The 23,536-nt window shown below is 40.8% G+C and overlaps 1 protein-coding gene across 12 annotated transcripts in view; it reads right to left on the reverse strand.

The window, feature by feature from the left end:
* The window catches only part of TNRC6B (trinucleotide repeat containing adaptor 6B), a 146,226-nt gene that overhangs the window by 119,829 nt on the left and 2,861 nt on the right, over nt 1-23,536 (reverse strand). For 5 of the 12 annotated variants that reach the window (XM_077339415.1, XM_077339410.1, XM_077339426.1 and 2 more), the window contains exons 2-4: nt 17,553-17,625; nt 11,427-11,516; nt 3,465-3,532 (exon numbers count right to left, since the gene is read on the reverse strand). In XM_077339415.1, the coding sequence (XP_077195530.1) occupies nt 3,465-3,532; nt 11,427-11,471 (113 nt within the window). In that variant the 5' untranslated portion in view covers nt 11,472-11,516; nt 17,553-17,625. Of the gene's footprint in view, nt 1-3,464; nt 3,533-11,426; nt 11,517-17,552; nt 17,626-23,536 lie in introns of those variants that run through there. The other 7 variants (XM_077339411.1, XM_077339418.1, XM_077339413.1 and 4 more) reach the window with 4 other exon arrangements.

Below are 23,536 nucleotides of genomic sequence, written 5' to 3' on the forward strand. Positions count from 1 at the left end.
GTACAATCTAATTCTAATCCATAAGAATTAGCTTGATTTAACTGTTATAAAGCCTATAGAAACTAGCATATTCAGTCCCACAATTTTGGATTGCACACGTAGCAGAAACTATTGAGGGTAATGGAAAACACATTAAGATCTTTCAACCTGTTTTAAAACATTTTCTAGCAATTTTCTGCAATGGATGTTCTAATGTTCTATCGATAACAGCCATTCAACATTCCAGCACCTTAGACTAAACATTATGCAAAGTTAAAAGAGAAATAGTATTTCTACACACACATATAGGTTGATATTTTGCCTGGTGTACAGCTTAAATTTCTTGATTTGATTTGTTGCAATCAAAGCTACTCTTTGACCAAGATGCTCTTTCGATGTATCAATCAACACATCTACATCTACATACAATAATATTTAACCTGAATTTCAAAGCTCCAAAGCATTTCTCAATAGCCAAAACGAATGTTTCAAAGAAATCGTTACAAAAGTCCGGCTGTCTTCAAGTAGCTACTCTCCCCAGACCAAAGAAAGGAGAATTAATCCCTCCATTACTCACATAGCTGCTCGTAGCTGGAAGGATTACAGGAATTATAATGCATTTTCATGTAATAGTATGCATTTTACAAAAGGTAGTCCAAAAGGATAAGATGAAAAACTGCAAACGGCATGACATTTCTAAAAGTATCACTTGAGGTGGGAAAATATCCCTCTCCCAAGCTTCAATTGTGAAATAGCAATAGTATATTTCTTCAAAACTAAATCATAGAATGATAGTTGGAAGGTAACTCCATGGTCATCTAGTCCAACCCCCTGCACAATGCAGGAACATACAACTACCTGCCCATATACAGTGACCCCAATTCCATGCCCAAGTGATCCCTCCACCAAAAAAAAAATCTCCAAAATCCACCCCGGCCTGAAGGAAATTCACCTACCATCCCACAGTGGTAACCAGCAATTCCCTGGGTATGCAAGGAGGGGCCACGAGAGACAAACACTATTCCTTCTTGCCCACTCACTCACAATCTGCCTAAATTCATAAAATCAGCAAAGAAGAACCCACCACCTCCCGAGGAAGCCTGTTCCATTGAGGAACCGCTCGAATTGCAAGGGACTTCCTCTCAAAATTCTTTTGACTTAATTTCAATTTGTTGGTTCTGACCCTCTGAGGCAACAGAAAACAACTCTGCTCCATCTTCTATACCTTCAAGTATTTGAAGATGGTTATCATATCACCTCTTAGTTGTCTTCTCTCCAGGCTAGAAGAAGAAGAAGAAGAGTTGGTTCTTATATGCCGCTTTCCCCTACCCGAAGGAGGATCAAAGCAGCTTACAGTCGCCTTTCCTTTCCTCTCCCCACAACAGACACCCTGTGGGGTGGGTGAGGCTGAGAGAGCACTGATATCACTGCCCAGTCAGAACAGTTTTATCAGTGCTGTGGCAAGCCCAAGGTCACCCAGCTGACTGCATGTGGGGGAGCGTAGAATCGAACCTGGCATGCCAGATTAGAAGTCCGCACTCCTAACCACTACACCAAACTGGCTCTCTCTAAACAGACCAAGCTCCCTCAACCTATCCTCATATGACTTAGTCTCCAAACCCCACACCATCTTCATAGCCCTCCTCTGGACATGCTCCATTTTGTCTACATCTTTCTTTAGTTGTGGTGCCCAAAATAAAGGAATAGCCCTCTTACACCTTAAAACAAATTTGTAGTACGTATGATTCTATGGGCCTGAGCCTACTTCATGACAGTTTAAAGCTCAGAAAGGCTCATGCTACTAGACATTTGTTACTGTTAAGGGTGACATTCTAGAGCTTTTGCTTTTCAAATCTAGTTCAGTAACTATCAGTAAACTGCAAAAATCAAACAGTAGAAGTAATCATCCTGGCCCTGTTTGTTACTATTTTGTAAAGATTTCATTATTAACACAATACATGGAGATTGTCTTCAAATGTTTGTGAACTATCATTTGAGTCCAAGGCCTTTTAGATTCACTGAATATCCAGAAGTATCATGTATTTTGCACTTCAGTATGTATTCAATGCTTTCCCATACCTTCCCATCCCACAGCAATCCCACAGCAATTATATAAAAGGCAATCTTTCCTTGCCAGAAATGCACTGAATACAAAGTAGCAGATTCTTAGAGACTGTCTCATGTGCACATCCATATTTCCCTCCTTCCAAGTGTAGTCTAGACTTTGTAGTCTAGAACAGTGATTCTCAACCACTATATGATCAGTATATTTACATAAGTATGTTTAGTTCAATCACCCTTTCCCCCAGAAAAGAGGAGCCTTAGAATGATTCATTTTAAATTAACAGTAAATTACTGATGATTTTATTGTTTGCATTGACTTATTGTTGTTTATCACATATGTTGTTATCTGCCCTGAACGTTTGGGGAAGGGTAATGTATAAATAAATATATTTATTTGTTATAATTGCCAAGAATCTTGTCTACCTCAGTATAAGAGTTGGTTTTGGTACCCTACTTTTTACTACACAAGGGAATCTCATAGCAGCTTTCAATCATCTACCCTTCCTCTCCCAACAACACACACTCTGTGAGCTAGGTAAGGCACTGTGTCATTCATCTTGAAATCAAACTTGGTTCTCCAGATTAGAGGCTGCCACTCATAACCACTATACCAAGTAGTCCACAAAGCTTCTCCAGCCAAACCTACTTGCCATGGATTATCCATTTAACCTTTTGCCATGCTAGCAGTAAACCTGGACCAATTGTCCCATAATCCTGAGCCTCCGGGGAGGGCGGTATATAAGTATGATAAATAAATAAATCAATAATAAAATAATCCATTGTCATCCACCATATTTTTCTGATGCACTATTTCTTGCTGTCCCTACCTGCCAGGTATTATCAGTTACAGTCATATCCATAAAATATATCCTTAAGAACACTACTGCAATTTTTATGAACCTAAAACCTACCATAAAATAAACCATATTTTAACATACGTATATACAAAGAATTAAAACTTTTTAATACAAAAAGACTTTCTCATCAAAATATTTGCATAGGTAAATCAGAATGAACAGGGCAATACAGAAACTCCTGCATTTGTCACTTAATGATCCTGACTGTTGGGTAAATTTATTTAAGACTGAAATACAAAAATCCATCTAGGGGAATAGATCAGCAAGCAGATCTTAACTTTCATACTTCTGTATTCGTTCTAGTACAGTGAGGTAGAAACCTACTTACGAGCGGTTTCATCATACCTCCAGTCATTTCCATCAAAACTGATATTTTTCATTCTAAATTTAAAGAGCCTATTATATATTCAGTACACTTATCCTGGCTACTTAAGATCTAATATTGAAATAACTAAAGGATGAATGCCTTAGAAAAGAAGCAATGCTTCAAGCACATTAATTCACAAGTGCTTTTTATATCATACACCCTTGTTATGGCCCTTTTTAAATAAACTTGTGACTCACTGTTTGTTTTCTTCACCAGGAGGTGGAGTCTTGCCATGCCCTTCCATTACAAAATCCTCATGTTCCATCTGCGAAGGCAAGCATTGTATGTCAGCATTGATGGAGCAAAATACACACCATTCTAAGTGGTCCTTTTACCCCTGTCAGCACTTAACAAACTGTCATTTCTCATCCCTATTAACCAAGAGATTGTCATTTGTAGTTAACAAATGCACATCCTCAGACTCACGTTACCATTCAAGTACATTTTCCCAGGTTTGTCCATTCTTAAGATAAAAGCAAGCAGAGGGAAGAATGAACAGATATGAGAACTGTAATTGGCATACACAACTAAATACATATATGGATGGAGTTTTTTTGGCTTCTTTTTCTCTAAAAGTCAGAAAGCCAAACTCTAAAACAAAAGTGCTACTTTATCAACTAAGATTACTGTTTTTACAATGATTTATTCTATCATTGTGGAATTTGGTATTTTTAAAAGGTGGCTTTGGGGAGGGGCACAAGCTGTCTAAAATTCTGAAAAACTGTGTGAAAGATAGCTGACATAATAAAATAAAATACTGAAGACTTCCAAGTTTGAAACTAACTTCAATTGGCGGTACAACAAAAATTGAGTCCAATAGCACTTTCAAGACCAACATAGATTTATTCAAGGCGTGAACATTAGTGTGTGGACACACTCAGACAAAATGGTTGTGATATCCAAAACTGTGGACTGTTTCCTGACTACAAACCTGATTCAATCCCTTTAAAATATGATTTATAAAATCTTTAATCTCAGATACACATAAGGGGATGGAGTGAAGGGAAGCTAACAATAAAGTATGCCCATTCTCAACCACAAATTTTATATCAAAAGGACACCTTTATTTTAGCTTCTGAATGAGATTTTCAAAATTCAAGGTTTTCTGTAGCTGAACTTTTGAAAAATTGTCCTACATTTTGTAATGCTAGAATATTTTGGAATTTTGATATTATGCAACAGACATGGAACCTATGTCATGCACTCCCTATGGCAACAGCACCAATTTACTTTTTATCGTATTATTCATAAGGCCAGCCAGAAACAGTCTCTGCTACACTGCCTGCTGACACCACTTTCACGCTGACCTGTCTGAATTCCCCTGTTTCAGCATGTGACATACAGATCCAGTTCAGGTATTTCCAAAGTACTTTCAGCACATTCAGCAAAGCTGTGAATCCAATACAGACTTCAGAGTTTGTGTGTTCCGCATACTGCAACAGTAGGCTCCTATCTATAATTGTCTAGCAGTGAGTGGGATAATCATAAAGGACCAGACAAGCAGTTGGCTGAGGTCTGTGAAGAAAGGGTTTGGACACAACACAATGGAAAGGATAAGTGCTGCCCCTGTGGAGCTCTCCTTCCAAACTGTCTCCCTACTCACAGCACCAGCAATCAGGTCATTTTTAAAGAAATATAAAGGAAGACAGAAAGGCAACTACAGGAGGAAGAACTGGGCATAGACTAAAGATAAGCACAAGGGGAAGGGATTGGGTATCACTATAGCAAATGTCTTTTAGACAATTTTACTAGAACAGAAGTGAAATAAATTTTAAATTCTTTTAAATTCATTACTTTAATACTACTGTACACAAATATTTAATGACATGGTTTAAATTATGGATAACGGGAAGAGTTAGATTTCCCCCCTATAGCTTACAACTTAACGTTGCTTTTCAAGTGTATGTTTTTGCCGTACTGTTGGTTTTTAATGGGGTTTTATTGGTGGTTTTGGTGGACATTCTGTAACCTGCCACAAGCCAGTCTCGAAGGTGGCGGACCAGGATATAGAATTATAGCGAATCCCTAATAATTGTATGATCAATCAGAAGGTTGCAATCATTTTTTTTTTACCACTAGGCCATCAGAACGAACAGATCAACTGCTGGTTAGGAAGGAAATCCTTAAAATATTCTCATTCTGCAACATTTTGTATTTTATAGGTCAAAATCATCACTTAGAATTCTTCCCAAATAATCAATTGGGAGGCAATTTATTAAAGGGGAATGAGAAAATACACATGATACTATTTCTTTCTTAAGCCACAGATAATTCAGAACATGATCACTTCTTTACCTGCTCTAAGTTGTTTACTGAACTTAACAGAATCTTCACCTTCAAAATTTCACTTTATTCAGTCTGCTTTCCCATACTTCTTAACTCTTCATCTTTAGTGCATTGCTAGAATAGTCAACGCACACACACACACACCTCCCTCCCTCTTTGCTGAAGTTAGAGCCTAAACCTTGCTGAGCTTAAGAGATAAACTCTTATCACCCCCAGCAGATATTCAGTATTTTGCTGCACAATATAAGATGACCAATTTTACAACTCTCCTGTGTTACTAACTTGCATGGAAGAGGACAAGAACTTTAGGCTAGTCACAATTCAGAGCTCTCTCAGCCCCACCTATCTCACAAGAGTACCTGTTGTGAGGTGAGGAAGGGAAAGCAATTGTAAGCCACTTTGAGATTCTTTTAGGTTGTAAAAATGGTGTACAACTCTCTAAAAAAAAAATCAGATTCTAATTTGTTTAAACAAATTCCAGAGATGAAAGCACTCTTCCTCAAGCAATAAAGAATAGGATACAAAACATAACCTGAAAACTTTCTAATAAGTACGGTATTATATCAGATGCCACAGCACTGACTTTGAAAAGCAAAGTAAGTCAATGAATTAAGCATTATTTTAATTCATAGTTTCAGAGCAAGTCAATTCAGACAGCATGCCAGAGCATGGTTAAGGAAGCTTAACTCTATCATGATGAAAACAGAATCTTGCTGGCATAGACAAATGCAACTTCACCAGTCAAGAGATGCAATGTCATTGTTATTCTACTTTTCAGGCAAATATTTTCTCCCAAAACAGCTCAAAGGAATCAGAAAATACTTCCAACTGTTTAATAAAAGTATTTATTTTAGAAGGGTTTCTCAACAAGCTACCGCCTGCCTTCCCTGGTGAGCAAATGGATAGCAATTGGAGTCTGACTAAATAGGATTTTAAAGCAAAAGATTATAGACTTGTCATCCATACAATCTGATTATAGCAGCATTTTAAAGCTATTATAAAAAGCAACTTGTTGAGTGTTTCACTCGGGAGGATTGGCCATTACTTTAGTGCAGCCTTTTGATCATGGAGGAGCCCTTGAAATAATTTTTCAGACTTTGAGGAGTCCCCAGAAGTGATGCCAGTTGGCCAAGCCTCCCTGCCATGCCCCTCAGAAGTTACATGTCACTGGAAGAGACATCACCACCTGCGTTAACAGAGTTGAGGAGGACCGGAGGGGGGCGGGGGGAGAGGACACAATTTAAGGTGGGAGAAGGCATGGAGGCTTTGCCCCCTCCCAGGTGCAGAAACCATGAGAGACCTCTCACTCTAGAGAAGAAAAGCAATGGAAGCAGCCAGTTCCCTATCTTGTGGCTGAGTCTATTAAGGCAGGAAATGAAATGCTGTGGATCCCCTCCAGAGCTCCCATGGACCCCTGGTTGGGAATCTCTGTTTTAGCAGAAGAAATACAAGTGAACTACAGTCCTAAATAGAGATTTCGATGTTGAGAGGAAATTGAAGAATACACTTTGTTTTCCAAGCTCTACACCTCATTTTTCTGATTGAAAAACAGAAAATTTTCAGAAGTGTCAAAAAAAACCCCAACCTTTTATAAGTGAAATGCTTTTAAAGACACATATAACACTTCAAGATGTACTTCTGCACATCTGCAGAGGGTTACCTAATCTTCATGAGAGGAACATGTAGGACTTTCACAGCTTCTCAACTGCTGCATGCTTCTTGTTGTGCTTCTGACCTGACTCTTCACTTTTCAGCTCACCCTCAAACAATTATGATATACATACTGCAGACAGGGTAACTAAGAGCTTATTGATATAAGGTAGCATTGCTGCCATTTTCTCTCAAGTATTATGTATATTTCCTATTTTGCTCATAGAAAAATTAAGCATTTATAACTTTTACTAAGAATCAAGCCCGCTGTACTCACAATACAGCGGGCGCTAGATTATGGTCTCGGTGCCGGCGAGCCTGCAGGCCACTGGCACGTGGGACATGGCAGCCTGACACCGGCCAGGGAGCTTTGCGCCTGCCGATTGGCCCCGCCGATGGTCTGTCCGGAGGAAGGGGCCAATTGGCACCCTTCCTCATCCCAGACAGAGCCTGCTTTATGGCTTTATTTAGTCCGTGGCGCCACAGGCGGGGTCAGGATAAATTCCATAAATGGAATTCTATATGCTGTCATACATTATGCATTTTGTTGTTCAAAGTAAAACAGTAAGATTTTATAACATGTTATAAGGGGTATGCTCTTGAGACTATTTAGATTGTCAAGGAAGCCCTAATGGCCATGGCTGTGACTTCTTGGGCCTTTCTTAGGGTGAAGATGGCTCTCTCTCAAATCATGCCCTTACCATCTTCTGAGAGGGTCCCAGATGACTGTAATGCTACTACTAGAGCAGTGGTCCCCAACCTTTTTATCACCGGGGACCGGTCAACGCTTGCCAATTTTACTGAGGCCGGGGGGGGGGTAGTCTTTTGCCGAGGGACGTTACTGCCACCGCCTGAGCCCTGCTCCACTTGCTTTCCTGCTGGCGCCCCTGACTTCCCGCTGTCCACTGGGGGGCTCTTGCCAGCAGCAGCTGTTCAGTGCCATGCCGAGGGGGAGCCTCAGCCATGGCGGCCACCAGAGAGCATCAAAGATGAGCAGCAGCCAGAGAGGAGGACGAGGAGGAGCCGCGGCCCGGTACTGACTGAGCTACGGACTGGCACCAGTCCCCGGACCGGGAGTTGGGGACCACTGTACTAGCGCATCACCTAGAGCAGTGGTTCTCAACTTGGGGGTCGGGACCCCTTTGAGGATTGAATTACCCTTTCACAGGGGTCGCAGCAGGGCAAGCAGCTTGGCTGGGGAGAGGGCACCATCCACACAACAGCCATGTGGGGTAGAATGGATCTTCATGCCATTGGTCAGTTTTTGTTTAATTTCTGTGAAAGAATTTTATGGTTGGGTCACCACAACATGAGGAACTGTATTAAAGGGTTGCGGTATTAGGAAGGTTGAGAACCACTGACCTAGAGGGACCTGAGAAAACTGATTAGTGAAAGACAGCAGAGCATACAGTTTCTTGATAAAACTTGGAAAGATCAAGGAGTACAGAAGAGGAAAAAAGAGGAAACTGAATAGGTGAAACAGCCTATTTTGTATTGCTGTTCCTGTTGACACTTGAAAAGAACTAAGGAGAACCTATTAAGGCATGGGAAGAATATCCATATCCTACTATAGAATGCTAAAAGAAGAAATTAAGGTTTTGTTCTATAAATTAGTAAATAACCTTGTTAAAATGCCCAAGGGTAAGACCTGCTGTTGTATTTAGCTTCATATATTTATAAATGAGCCTTGTTTGTAATCCACATTCCTGTTTTTCTTTAGATATTCTTTACTATAAGAGCCTCTTGTGGCGCAGAGTGGTAAGGCAGCAGACATGCAATCTGAAAGCTCTGCCCATGAGGTTGGGAGTTCGATCCCAGCAGCCGGCTCAAGGTTGACTCAGCCTTCCGTCCTTCCAAGGTCAGTAAAATGAGTACCCAGCTTGCTGGGGAGGGGGGGGTAAACAGTAATGATTGGGAAAGGCACTGGCAAATCACCGCATATTGAGTCTGCCATGAAAATGCTGGAGGGCATCACCCCAAGGGTCAGGCTTGACTTGGTGCTTGCACAAGGGATACCTTTATCTTTATTCTTTACTATAACTATTTGGTTTGTAATAATAACTTGTATATCGTGCTGGATCAAAGCAATAGTCCATCTAATCCAACATCCTGTCTTACAAAGTGGCTAACCAGTTCCTCAGGACAGCTGATGTGGAGGCTTCCCACAGTCACCATTGACAATTACTAGTAGCCACTGACAATCATCCACAAATCATTGTAATCTTTTAATCTCAATGCAATCTCCATCACTATATGGCAGCAAATTCCACTGTGTAAACAAATATTTCCTCTTGTTCATGCTCAATATACAGCCCATGACCTTCATTGGATGCCCTCATGTTCTAGTATTTTGGTAGAGGAAGAAAAATTTCTCTTACCTCTCTCTACCCCTTACATAACTGTATAAGCCTCTAGCATATTCCCCCCTCAGTCATCACTGAAAACTGAAAAGTTCCAGACTTGTCAGCCTTTCCTCATTACAAAGGTGCTCCAACCCTCATTTAATTGTCCAAGATTATTATAGGGCATACAATGTCTAATGGAATGCTGCCTATAAGATATATTATAGGTGATGGGTAAGCAATTAGTGAGTCTGGTAATTCTATTTAAAAAATATATATTTATTGAATTTCTAGACTGCCACTCTCGGCCAGGCTGGCTTGTGGCGGTTTACAGTAATAAAAATATAAACACCATTAAAAACCCCAATGCAATTGGGGGCAATACAATTTGGTACAGTCAGCACAGTCAATGGCGGCAATAAAACAATACCCTATTCTCTCCAATGGAGCTTCCACTCTTCTGCTCCCAGTCTATGTCCTCAATAGATGACCCCAGGTGATGTCAGCCTATGGGGTGCTGATCACAAAAAGGAAGGGAGGGACCCAAACTTACTGTCCCGGTCTTCAGTCTAGTTAAGACTATATTGAGTAATTTGGTTTAAAGAACTCATGATTTAGGGATACAGCTGTTTAGTAAGAGCACTATTATGCATTTTTAGAGTCTGTGTGTAAATCACATGAAACAAATTACACGTAATGAAACTTTGTAAAAAGGAAAGCATTATATGAGACCAAGACATTTATTTATAGACATTTAGACTAGTACAACAATTAGTATTGTAATTAAAAAATGTAAGACATTTCGATTCAACAACCAACCTCTTCTACACCACTTCTGATCCCTCTTGTACAAAGAGACATTCCAAAAGAACAGGAAAACAAACTACTGTGCTGGATGAAAAGTACAGGAACATCTTGGTGAACAGGGGAAGGGTCTTACACAGCCCTTCCAAAATTTGGATGGAAAACTATAACAAGTTATTAAGCATTAAGAGGCACTGCTTTGCAATTTCTTGTACAGAACCTAAAAAGGTTCCATTTTAGTATATTACACATTTATACGAAAACAAACTGATTTAAGTAGTAGCAGCAATACAAATTTGAACCACTTTTTAAAATGGACTTCAGTTTCCCATATATCATCATGTTTAAAAGGCCTGATTCATTACTACAGAAATAATTATTATGTTATTACAGTAATTTGCAACATGAAATCTGTCCCTCAGGCAAGAGAAGAAGAGTTCTAAATCATGCAGAAGGGGTGTAAACAGTATGCCATGTGGACATATAAACCCACTATATTAACATGGCTAACTTTATCTTCCCTTGTGTAGGAACAAATACAGCAAGTAGTTCAGAAAATGTTTAAAGCTATCCCACATTTACACATAATGGTTTTTAACAAAGCAAGCACAATGTAATTGCTGCCAGCTTAATTATAAACATATGTTTTATATTTTAAGTCAATCTAGCAAAGGCAGAACCCTACAAAAAAGTTACCCAGCTGTTAATCTGTATATGCATGTCATTTATACTATATCAATGGCCTCAAAAGGGAAAAATCTATCTGTTCAAATTTACAAAAGGTTCCATGCCCAATTGCCTGAAAGCAAGCTGTATTTGTCTATAGCAAATATGCTATTTATAATCTCATTTTAATATGTGCACTAATCTAGAATTACTACAGCACACACACACACAGTCTCCAAGATACAACTATCCCAGTGAAAGAAGCACTATGAATAATTGGCACATCAAGTTTAGCATATGATAAGCAGGTTTCTCTCTCATTTTCTATCTGTGCATCAATTTCTAACCTGTATTTTAACTTTAATATTCTTATGACTATTTCCCCTAATCTCATCCTACTGTCTCACTGACCTTGGAACTGCCTTCCTCCAAAATTTCTCCCTCATCAATTTGCATGGAAACAGAATCTGTGCAAAACTCTGCTGAAGTATGAAGTTCTGCCTAAAAGAAATAAGGGGAAGGAATATTGAAGAAGTTATACTGGAATTTGAGCTTTTATTTGAGGTCATATTGCACAGTGAAATATTGAATATTTGATCCAGCATAACAAATATGACCTGTGATCAGGGGCAGTATCTCCCCATAAAAGGAGCAAAGTAGGTTTAAATGCTGATAAACTGATATACAACATTTGCTATTAAGAGATTAAGGGATGTTGAGTAGAACAAGTATAGTACAGCAGTTAAAATTGCTAGTTCTTCCTCACCGAAAGAATCCTAGGATTCTTCCAGAGTAAGTGTATATAGAACTAATTTGTTGCATTACTAAATTTAATACTTAGACTAAGTATTCAATAATTTATTAGACTGTTTGATTCTTCTCTTTAACTTCCAAGAATAGCCACGATCTGTATGTGAATGAACTCCTTTCATCTTTAGGAGTTATCTGTCCTGAGAAACCAACCCTAATTGCAGTATCAATGTACAGTTCCTTTATAAATGAGTAAATGTAACTCATTGCTAGTGCAAGAAAAACACCACACCATAAATTAAATTGAACTGGAAACCAAAACGTATTTAAAATCTCTTGTTGCGCAAACAACTAATTTCATTTTTTTTAAATAATACATTTGTACAGGAGGAACATATACAAACACTTCCAGATCTTGTAATACAGTTTACTGAACAAAAAAAATGCTTCAACTGTCTTTTCTGAAACAGAAGGATATACTAGGTAAGGAGTATGCATAATTGCTTCTGAAGTCTGCTATCCAAATGTAGGACAGAAGCTGTGATTTCACCAGCAGTAGTGGAGTCAGATCTGAGCTATTGAAAAAGAAAAGAGAGGACAGAATGGAGGCCCAAGGGTATGAAGAGGTGAGACTGACACCTGTGTGGTAGGAGACCAGCATGGGGTATCTTAAATCATATATGGCAATTAAAAGAAAAGAAACAGGTTGCAGGCTAAACTGACCACAGTCAGCAAATGTTTGGGACATTTGCCACAGCCAAATAACAGGCTCAGTCAAGCAGGTAAAAAAAACAAAACAAAAGGCTATAGAACAATCCATTTGGGGGGGGGGGGGAAGGTCCGAGTAAAGCATACGCAACATTATAGCATATTTGTACACCTTCCATGTTTTTTCAAACCAGATTTGCTGTGAAGTTTTGGGAAATATCTCAACAAAGCTTCGACAGCTGCTATGTGAATGGGGGCAACTTGATTTTCCTGATCTTGCCCACTGTCAAGCAACCACTTTCCCTGATCCAGAACTCGTGACAGCCATTTCCTCCCTCCCCCCTCAACCAATTTGTTCTGACTTCCCAGCTTTCCTTATTTATTTATTTATTTATTTATTTATTTATTTATTTATTTATTATATTTATATACCGCCCTCCCCGGGGGCTCAAGGCGGTTTACATAATAACACAAGAACAATACATGGAACAGTCTATAAAACATTTGAATAACCGTGCAACAATAACTGATAATTGTAAACATATAACATTATAATTGTATAACCATTAAACAATACAACGGTGCAACATACAAACAGGTCCAGAGTGTATAGGTGGTGTTCTGAGGGGGGGCGGGGAGTAGGGGCCCTTTGGTCACTGTTGGTTATATATATCTGGTCTCAATCGAATGCCTGGCGGAAGAGCTCCTCCTTGCAGGCCCTGCGGAACTGTTTAAGCTCCGTCAGGGCCCTGATCTTTTCCGGGAGCTCGTTCCACCAGGTGGGGGCCAGAACATAGAATGCTCTGGCCCTGGTTAAGACCAGGTGGACTTCTTTAGGGCCAGGGACCTTTATCTGGTTGGTAGAAGAGATAAGAATGCCTTCTTAAATGAACAGTGCAAACAAATAGAAGAAAACAATAGAATGGGGAGGACCAGAGATCTTTTCAAGAAAATTGGAGATATGAAGTGAACGTTTCATGCAAAGGTGGGTATGATAAGGGACCAAAATGGTAGGGACCTCACAGAAGCAGAAGAGATTAAACAAAGGTGGCAAAATTATACAGAAGATCTATACAAGAGCGAGCTTAACATCCCTGATGACCACAATGCGGTAGTTACTGATCTGGAGCTAGACATCCTGGAATGTGAAGTCAAATGGGCCTTAGGAAGTCTGAGCAACAATAAAGCTAGTGGTGGTGACAGTATTCCAGTTGAACTATTCAAAATCTTAAAGGACGATGCAGTAAAAGTGCTATGCTCAATATGCCAGCAAATTTGGAAAACTCAACAATGGCCACAGGATTGGAAAAGGTCAGTTTACATTCCAATCCCAAAGAAGGGCAATGCCAAAGAATGTTCAAACAACCGCACCATTGCACTCATTTCTCATGCTAGCAAAGTTATGCTCAAGATCCTACAAGCTAGGATCCAGCAATATGTGGACCGAGAACTTCCAGAAGTACAGGCAGGATTTTGAAGAGGCAGAGGAACTAGAGATCAAATTGCTAACATACGCTGGATCATGGAGAAAGCTAGGGAGTTCCAGAAGAACATCTACTTCTGCTTCATTGACTATGCTAAAGCCTTTGATTGTGTGGAGCACAACAAATTGTGGCAAGTTCTTAAAGAGATGGGAATACCAGAGCATCTTATTTGTCTCTTGAGAAATTTATATGCAGGTCAAGAAGCAACAGTGAGAACTGAACATGGAATCACTGATTGGTTCAAAATTGAGAAAGGAGTTCGGCAAGGCTGTATACTGTCGCCTTGCCTATTTAACTTGTATGCGGAGCACATCATGAGAAAGGCGGGATTAGAGGAGTCACAAATTGGGATCAAGATTGCAGGGAGAAATATCAACAACCTTAGATATGCAGATGATACCACTCTAATGGCAGAAAGTGAAGAGGAACTAAAGAGCTTGTTGATGCAGGTGAAGGAGGAGAGTGCAAAAGTTGGCTTGAAACTCAACATCAAGAAAACAAAGATCATGGCATCCGGCCCTCTCAATTCCTGGAAAATAGATGGGGAAGAAATGGAGATAGTGACAGATTTTATTTTCCTGGGCTCCAAGATCACTGCAGATGGAGACTGCAGCAAAGAAATTAAAAGATGCTTGCTCCTGGGGAGGAAAGCTATGGCAAATCTAGACAGCATCCTAAAAAGCAGAGACATCACCCTGCCAACAAAAGTGCGTTTAGTCAAGGCTATGGTCTTCCTAGTTGCAATGTATGGCTGCGAAAGTTGGACCATAAGGAAGGCCGAGTGTCAAAGAATTGAGGCTTTTGAACTCTGGTGCTGGAGAAGACTCTTGCGAGTTCCTTGGACTGCAAGGCAAACACTGGTCAGTCCTAGAGGAGATCAGCCCTGACTGCTCTTTAGAAGGCCAGATCCTGAAGATGAAACTCAAATACTTTGGCCACCTCATGAGAAGGAAGGACGCCCTGGAGAAGAGCCTAATGCTGGGAGTGATCGAGGGCAAAAGAAGAAGGGGACGACAGAGAATTAGGTGGCTGGATGGAGTCACTGAAGCAGTAGGTGCAAACTTAAATGGACTCCAGGGAATGGTAGAGGACAGGAAGGCCAAGAGGATCATTGTCCATGGGGTCGCGATAGGTCGGACATGACTTAGCACCTAACAACAACAAAGCAGGGCTCTTTTGGGGGCGTAGGCAGGGAGGTGATCCCTCAGGTACACTGGGTCCTGACCATGTATGGCCTTGAAGGTAATTACCAGAACCTTTAGTCTGATCTGGAATTCAACTGACAACTATTGCAGTTGATGGAGAATGGGCCGGATGTGGGACCTCCACGGTGTTGCAGTGAGGATCCTGGCCGCTGCATTTTGAACCAGCTGTAGCTTCTGGGTCAAGACTAAGGGCAGGCCTGCATAGAGCGAGTTACAAAAGTCCAGTCTAGAGGTGACCGTCGCATGGATCACTGTGGCTAGGTGTTCAGGGGCCAGGTAGGGCGCTAGTAGCTTGGCTTGGCGGAGGGGGTAGAATGCCAGCCGTGCTACCTTTGTGATACCTTTGTACCAGCCGTGCTACCTTTGTGATCTGGGCTTCCATTGTGAGGGAAGTGTCCAGAATCACGCCTAGGTTCCTGGCGGAGTGAGCCATAGAGAGCTGCACACCATCCAGGGCAGGCAGGCACGCTTCCTCACATGGGCACTTTCTACCCAGCCACAGAACCTCCGTCTTTGAAGGATTGAGCTTCAGACGACTCTGCTTGAGCCATCTCTTCACTGCTTCTAGGCAGCTGGCTAATGCTTCTGGGGGAGAGTCAGGGCGGCCATCCATCAGGAGGAGGAGCTGGGTGTCATCTGCATATTGATGGCAACCCAGCCCAAACTTCCGTACCAGTTGTGCAAGAGGGCGCATAAAGATGTTGAATAGGATAGGAGAGAGGACCGCTCCCTGTGGGACTCCACAAGTAAGTTGTCGGCGGTATTTAAAAAAATAATCTAGCCACCTCTGTTGCAGAGATGTCTTTCCCCTTACATCTTGATATATAAAGGGGGCTACAGACTTGCCTTTTAAAAATGAAAGTATGGAATTCTAAGAAACTGATTCACATATTGTTATTGTTATGATATTATAATGATTAACAATATTCAACTGCTGAATTAAAAACACTAAAGGATACTGCAATGCAGGGGAAGGGAACAATGGCCATTATAGGAGAACTGGTTTCTCAGTCATGCACCAATCTCATAGTAGGGGGGGTGGCTATTGTGGCCCAGGAGGCTTTCTCCCACGGGGCTCTTCCCACGCTGGAGATTAGTGGAGTGGAGTGTGTCGGTATTAGTTGGGACTCGGTAGAGAGCTTGGCTGTCTGGTTGGGATACCATTCACCCAACTCGCCGCCAGATGCCCCGTCAAAACTGCTGGAGGCAGTTGCTGCCTGGGCATTGCAGTTCCCCAGGCTTTTAACCCTTGGGGACTTCAATGTTCATGGCCAACACACCGCCCCCAGGACTTGGTTCGGACCTGGTGTCATCCATGGCAACACTAGGGCTCTCCCAATTTGTTGCCGGGCCCACTCATCAGGCTGGCCACACCCTCAACTTGCTCTTTGGTGCAAGGATAGAGGTGGATCTGGAAAGAGCTTTGGCTGTAACATGGTCAGATGACTATACCCTGCGGGCTTGGCTCAAAATACCACCCCCTCCCCAGGGGTGGCGGGCCCATTTGTTCCCTCCCATGGAGACTTATGGATCCTATTGGCTTCCGGAATGCTCTGCGGGAATGCTCTGATGCCTCCTGGCGTCTCGTTGGCAGCAACGGTGGAGGACTGACAGTCCTGCCTGACGGACCTGCTATAGACAAGACTGCCCCTAGATGTCCTCTCCGCCCTCGACTCAAATGGGCAACCTGGTATACTGGGGCGCTCCAGGAGAAGAAGAGGGAAGTGAGACGACTAGAGCGAGTGTAGCAGAAGACTCATGACAAGGCTGCCAGAACATCTTATTGCACACTTATGAGGGCATATGAGATAGCAGTGAAAGTGGCAAAACGGGGGGGGGGGGGGTTTGCAACAGAAATTGCATCCACAAGCTCTCGCCCAGCTCAATTCTTTAGGGTAGTTCGGTCTCTTACCACCCTGGAGGAAGGGTGCAAAAATATGAGTAAATTGGAGCTGTGAGGCATTAGCGAGCTATTTTGCAGATAAAGTCTTGTAAGTCCACTGCAACCTTCCTGCAACAATTGGCCGCCTCTGGAGGTGACGTTTGATGGCTTCAGATGGTTCTCATTACCCAAAGTGGACAAGTTGCTGGGAAAGGTTAGGGCTGCTACTCGCCCCCTTGATCCCTGCCCGTCTTGGCTCCTCAAGGGAGGTGGCCAAAAGGTAGATCAGCTCAGGGACATTATCAGCTTCTCCGTTGAGTGGGGAGTTCCCTGAGCTGCTCAAGGAGGCCAATTAATCATTCTAAATAAATTCATGATTATAATATCCCTTACAAGAGCCAATAACAGTAAAATGACAGTACACGTTTATTTTCTCTACTCTCTAATCACCTTCACCCTCAACTCCCATTCCTATATTTAACAAGTGTAATTATGCTTCAACACTTACCTTGACAGCTTCTTAGGGCTATTGAAGCCCAAAAGGATCCAGCCTGGCTACATTCAGTGCATAAGTCAAATCCCTGTTTAAAAGATGAGAGAAACACAGTGTTACTGTTCAAAACGTACAAGCATGACAGGTAACACAGCATACAAGCATAAATGTGCAGACATGCAAGCCTTCAAGGGCCTTCTCTAAAGGAAGACAATGCAGGTAATTGTTTTGCAGTCTGTATCTTTGCATTTGAAAAGGACCATAAAAAATCTTGAACAGCAAATCAATAGTAACATGATTGCACGTGCTGTTTTAGAACTGGCAATCGACAGAAATATTGCATTATTACATTATCTCACAGATTTGCATAATAAAATTACAGTCACAATGCATTTTACCCATTAAGATCAAACAGTTCCTCAATCAAATACTAAATTACACCCTGTAGCACCTAATCAGCAAAAAGGGGGGGAAAGTCAAATGAGGGAAGCAGAAAAACCATGGTGGCAGGCACTGGCATATAATTCAGCAGCCTGACATTAATGAAAAACATGAATCAAGCTGTGGTTTAAGTTATTCCATCCAAGAAGTTATGCTGAGACACATTTTAAATCAGTTCCCAAAGGGGGGCTTGCTATAGAGACCCTACCTTTCTGACAAAGAAAAAATGCAGTTACAAGTTACTGGCCCATGCAGGGCAGCCTCATAAGCTTGTGAATGTTACACTTTGTTGGGGAGGTGCCAATTAGTAATTAAGGAATGTGCTTCAGTGGCTAGAACATAGAACAGGATTCAGAGACCTCACTTCAACTCTCCACACCAAAGGATTTACAGGTCATTTTTTATGTCATGTTTTCTTCATCTGTAAACCCTATCTACATCTACATCTACAGTTAAAAATAATGCAGCTGCACTAGCAGAGCGATAGTTTGAGAAAAACAGATTTCTGAACTATAAAGGCAGAAACTGAGGAACCAGAGCAGTTTCAGGATATGTGTGTTTAAGCCTGGGATAGTTACATTGCCCACTAGTAGTAGTTTCCTTAATTACCATCAACTGTATTCACATGTACACTATTAGATTAAGTTAGTGAGGAATGTGTCAAAGAAAATAGCACTTAAGATTCAAAGCCTCCAGCTTGTTTAGAGGCTCTCCTTCCTGCTGTGTGTCAGAAGCTGAAATATACTGACTAGAGTGGCAAAGTTAGGCGGGCAGGGACCAGTTAAGGACATTTCATGGGTACAACCTTACATAATAATGCTGCTATTTTCTGGGCAAAGGCATAGCAATCCTATTTACTACCATTATCCGTGAAAATTTTGGAACACCAAGTGTATTAAATCAAGAAAACACACAATCAAGATTCAACTGTCACTGCAGCAAATGATTTTCTGAGTATAGTTGCTTTAAACATCTTTCTCCAAGAGTTTCAGTAAATCTAATCACAGTCCCAAATTCAAAATATCACACGTGTATATGAAATCATGTAGCACTCCTGTTATGCAGCATCAGCTGATTAAAAAAAATTTCATACACAGTTTGAAAAATTCAATGAGGCACAGAGAACATAAAGCTAACATAACTTTTGTGCACATCTAAGTACCCAAAACTTTATGAACACAAAGCAGAGATCTGAAGAATACCAGGTACTAATTAATCCTGGAAAATGGTTTTTTCCACCAAAACCAGAAACTGATTGAATATAAATTGATAGAATTTTGAGTTGAATAAGATGATATTGTACTTATGTTATCCTTATTAGTACAGCACCATAAATGTGCATGGCAATTCACAAAGTAATGCAAGCAAGTCTCTGTCACTAAAGCCACTAAAAACAGGCAGGTCTGTCACTAAAGCCAGTTATGCTTAACAGTATTTTTATATTGAAGCATTAAAATTTTCCAGCATAAAAATATTTGAATAAAAACTTAAGTTGAATACAGCAATCTGTCAGTAGAAGATGCTGACAGTGACATCTTTCTGGCATTACACCAATCCACCCAACAGTGTATTCCAACCCTGAGAATCAACATTTAAGGGGTAGGCATAGCCAGGAAAAAAAGAATAAGGGAAAGTTCTATGACCTCTACACATATAGATTCTTGGACCAGCACAGTGTAATACATAAACCATCCTAAGGATTTACATTTTCTTCTCAAAATGTATACAGTCCAAGTATGAACTGAACAAAAAATAAAGAAAAAAATGATTGGCGGTGGAATAAATATTTGTGGTTATTTTGTTTGGGTTTTAACTTACATTGTTTTAATTATTACTCTAAGTAATTATTACTCTAAGTACTTTGAGCCAAGAAAGAGCATCAAGGTATAAATATTTTAATATATAAACAAGACGGAGGTCAGTAGAACAAAAAGCAGAACAGCTTCTAAGTGCGCTCTCACATAGCTTAAATGCTAGAGGGGAAAGATACTGTTTCAGAGACTGACATGCACATCTTGGACCTAGTACATTTATCTGTAGCAAATCAGGTAAAAACTTGGGGGCTCTCTCTTGAATGCCATGTTGTGAGATAGGGTGGCACAGTTGCTACAAGTCATTACTACCCTCTGTAATTATTTTTTATCATCTGTCCCCTGGTCAGCTAGCAAGCCATGATGATCCAGGCTTCTGTTAACTTCTAAGGTGGACTATTGTAACAGTTTACACACAGACTTCTGTTTAAAACAGTTCAGAAGTTTCACCTCATGCAAACTCTGCCAGCCTGCCTGCCAGTGTTAATTTACTTGTGCGTCTTAAGACAATATTTGGGCACAATTCAAGGTGCTGGATTTTATTTTAAAGCCCTTCACAATCTCTGACCTACATGCCTGAAGGATTACTTTTCTCCAATACGAACTCATGAGCCAACTTGGATCTCCCAACACAGCCTTTGAATCCTTCTATTTGGCACTTCCAGTCTGTTACAACTAGGATTTGTGAGATATGAGATGTAGTCTGGAAGAGATCTGAAAGCAACCATGATTGCTTCTCCCAAGGATGCAACACTTCTTCTGAAAGGCATTTGGTGGTTAATGTCTACCTAATTTACTGTAACCCACTCTGAACACAGGCATAGGCTAAATTCTAGAACGGCATAATAAAAAATAATTAGTCCTGCTCTGGATAGGCTAACCCAATCTCATCCATTCTTGGAAGCTAAGCAGGATCAGCCCTGGCTAATATTTGGATGGGAGACCACCAAGGAATACCAGGGTTGTGACATGAAGGCCGGCAGGGCACAGCCAGGAAACCACCTTTCTTGAGAGCCCTAAGAGGTCATCATAAATCAGCTTTTGGTGATGGCACTTTCCGCCACTACCAAGACAATTAGAATATAATTGTAAGGCTTTAAAATGTTTTAAGTATTAACTAAAACCATTAACTAAAAAGGCATTTCAGTCTTGGAGTTACATACTGCATGGGAAGTAATTGGTTTCTTGTAGCAAACATTTAGTTGGAATGGAGTTTGAACACATCAGAAGAACTGCAGAACTGATTTTCAGTGTTTCCAGCTCATACCACTGAAAGTTCTGGAATGGCACAATAAGCATTGTTTTAGATCATGGCTTCATAGCACATGCACATTAAGTGAAAATGAAGAGCTGTTTTTTGGTGGCAATCCTTTTAATTTTCTGCTTTGGAAATGTGATATATTACCATATCAATTAATTCAGTTTCCTTTACACTGCATAGTTTACATGCAAACTCCTTGATCTGTGAGCTCTCCTTTCCCCAACTTATCAAGTAGGTGACGGTTCACCTGAAGACCCTTCAATGTGAATGTTTAATGGTATTTGGTATGTAGGACACCGGTGTCACACCAAGTCAGTACAAGAGAGGATAGCAAATGCGGTTGCCAAGTTATTTGGCAGTTTGTTGAATACTTCATTTATGGGAATTCAATGCCTCTTCTGCAACATACACATTATTCAGAGGCCAGTGTGCACAATGAAAAATACTAACATACATCCATTCTCTCTTGCAAACAGAACTGTGTTGAATTGACTTTCTCTAACATGCAGCACCAATCTTGTCTCTGCTAGCTCATATATTGGATTGGAGTGGAATTACATGGTCTTATAATGACCTCTTCTCTGATATCTGAAAATCCATCAGCAACAAAAATTTCCTTATAGCTCGGTACACTAGAAAGTAATTTCTGACAGAAACTTTTCAGGTTCATCCTTTTCAAAGCCATGAAATTTGGGTGGTGTTATGACCAGAAACAACATGGTCTACTGGACTCTGATTTTATTGTGCTACTTCAGACCAACACGACTACCCACTTAAAACGGTCTTTCATAGTTCATCAAAATAGCTGTGCAGACTTGATACATACTGCTCTGGATTCGCTCTTTTTAGATTTCTTTATGATTAATAAAAAACTTCATTTACCTTTTCAGATATTAATCTAAAGTTATATTCCTGATCTAACATATATCTGCCTAATTACCAGAGTCACTGGATGGTTTACCAGTTGCAGTGACTAGTGCTTAACCATCTTTGATGAGACATGGTAAGTGATAATGAAGATCAAATTCTTCAAGTAAGGCAATACCTTCTGTTAATGTCTAAAAAAAACAGATTTGTGTAGCATCCAAAATGTGCTACATATTATAACAGCAGCTTCTTAAACCAATCTTGTTTAATCAACAGAATAATTCGTGTGATCTGCTGATATAATCAATTAACAAATATGTCATAAAAACCAGAAAAGCAGAATTCAGACACACATATTGTTCTGAGTCCATTTATAAACGCTACTACAAACACATGAAACCTGTATTATGCCAAGTCATACTACTAGTTTAGCCAGGCCAGTACTTTAGGCCAAAACGTAGCAGTCAGGTTGTTGTCAGAAGCAGGAATCTATCACTTAGGCAAATTGTAAGTGGGTGGGCAGAAGGGATTGTGTCAGGGCTTGGCTCTTGTGGCCTTTTCTTGCATGCCTAGGAAAATGCAAATCTCCACTTTGGTGTCGGGAGGTGAATTTCCTCCAAGCCAGACTGACTGGGGTTTTTGGGGAGGTCATCATCTGGGCATGGAATGGGGGCCACTGCGGGTGGGTGGGCAGTTGTGAGTTTTCTGCATTCTGCAGGGGGTTGAACTTCATGACCCTGGAGGTTCCTTCCAATTCTATGATTCTATACCTGCACCAAAAGATCCATATTGGCTGCCCATTTCTTTCTGTCCAATTCAAAAAGCTGGTTCTGACCTTTAAAGCCCTAAATAGCTTGGGGCCAGGGTACTTGAAAGCCTGCCCATGTTGCCAGTTAAGATCATCTGCTGAGGCCCTATTTCAGAAATGTGATGCTTACAACTAGAGACAGAGTTTTGCCAGTGGTGATGCCTTGTCTTTGGAATGCCTGGCACCTTTTTACCCAGGCTAGCCAAGGTGGTTTATATCTGGAATGCTTTATGGCCTGTTGCTGGCCTGTGCACATCATCTTATATACAGTGTTTTAATCTGTTTGATGCACATGTTACAATGCTGTTATGTCCTAGCTTGACTTAATGGCATCATCTTGGTCTTATTTGTAAGCTACCTCAAGCTGGTTTCCTGAGAGAAAACATATAAATTTCTAAATTAAAAATAAAAATTCTATTCATACTAACCGCAGTTTCCCAAAGGCTTAGTAAAGGTCTTTCACTAACCAATGCTTTTAACCAGAGATGAAGGAGATATAACCTGAGATTTTCTGCATACAAAGCAGATGCTAGTCTACCACTGAGCAACAGCCTTTCAATTTATATGACATTAAAAGCATAATTTGGCCATTTTTTATTATTGTTATTTAAACAGTAGCCTGCACAATCACAAGTTAAAGCTGCATGGTCTAAACCAGTGGTCCCCAAACACTGGGCCGCGGCTCCCTCTCCCCGCCCCCACCCCACAATAAGAAACTTCCCAGGCCGCAAGCAAATTGGCCGCAAAAGCGGCCGACTAGCTTGCAGCCTGGCAAGCTTCGTTTGGGGGGGGAAGCGGGTCCGCGCATGTG

This window comes from Paroedura picta, chromosome 5 (genome assembly GCF_049243985.1).
Source record: "Paroedura picta isolate Pp20150507F chromosome 5, Ppicta_v3.0, whole genome shotgun sequence".
NCBI classification, from domain to species: Eukaryota; Metazoa; Chordata; class Lepidosauria; order Squamata; family Gekkonidae; genus Paroedura; species Paroedura picta.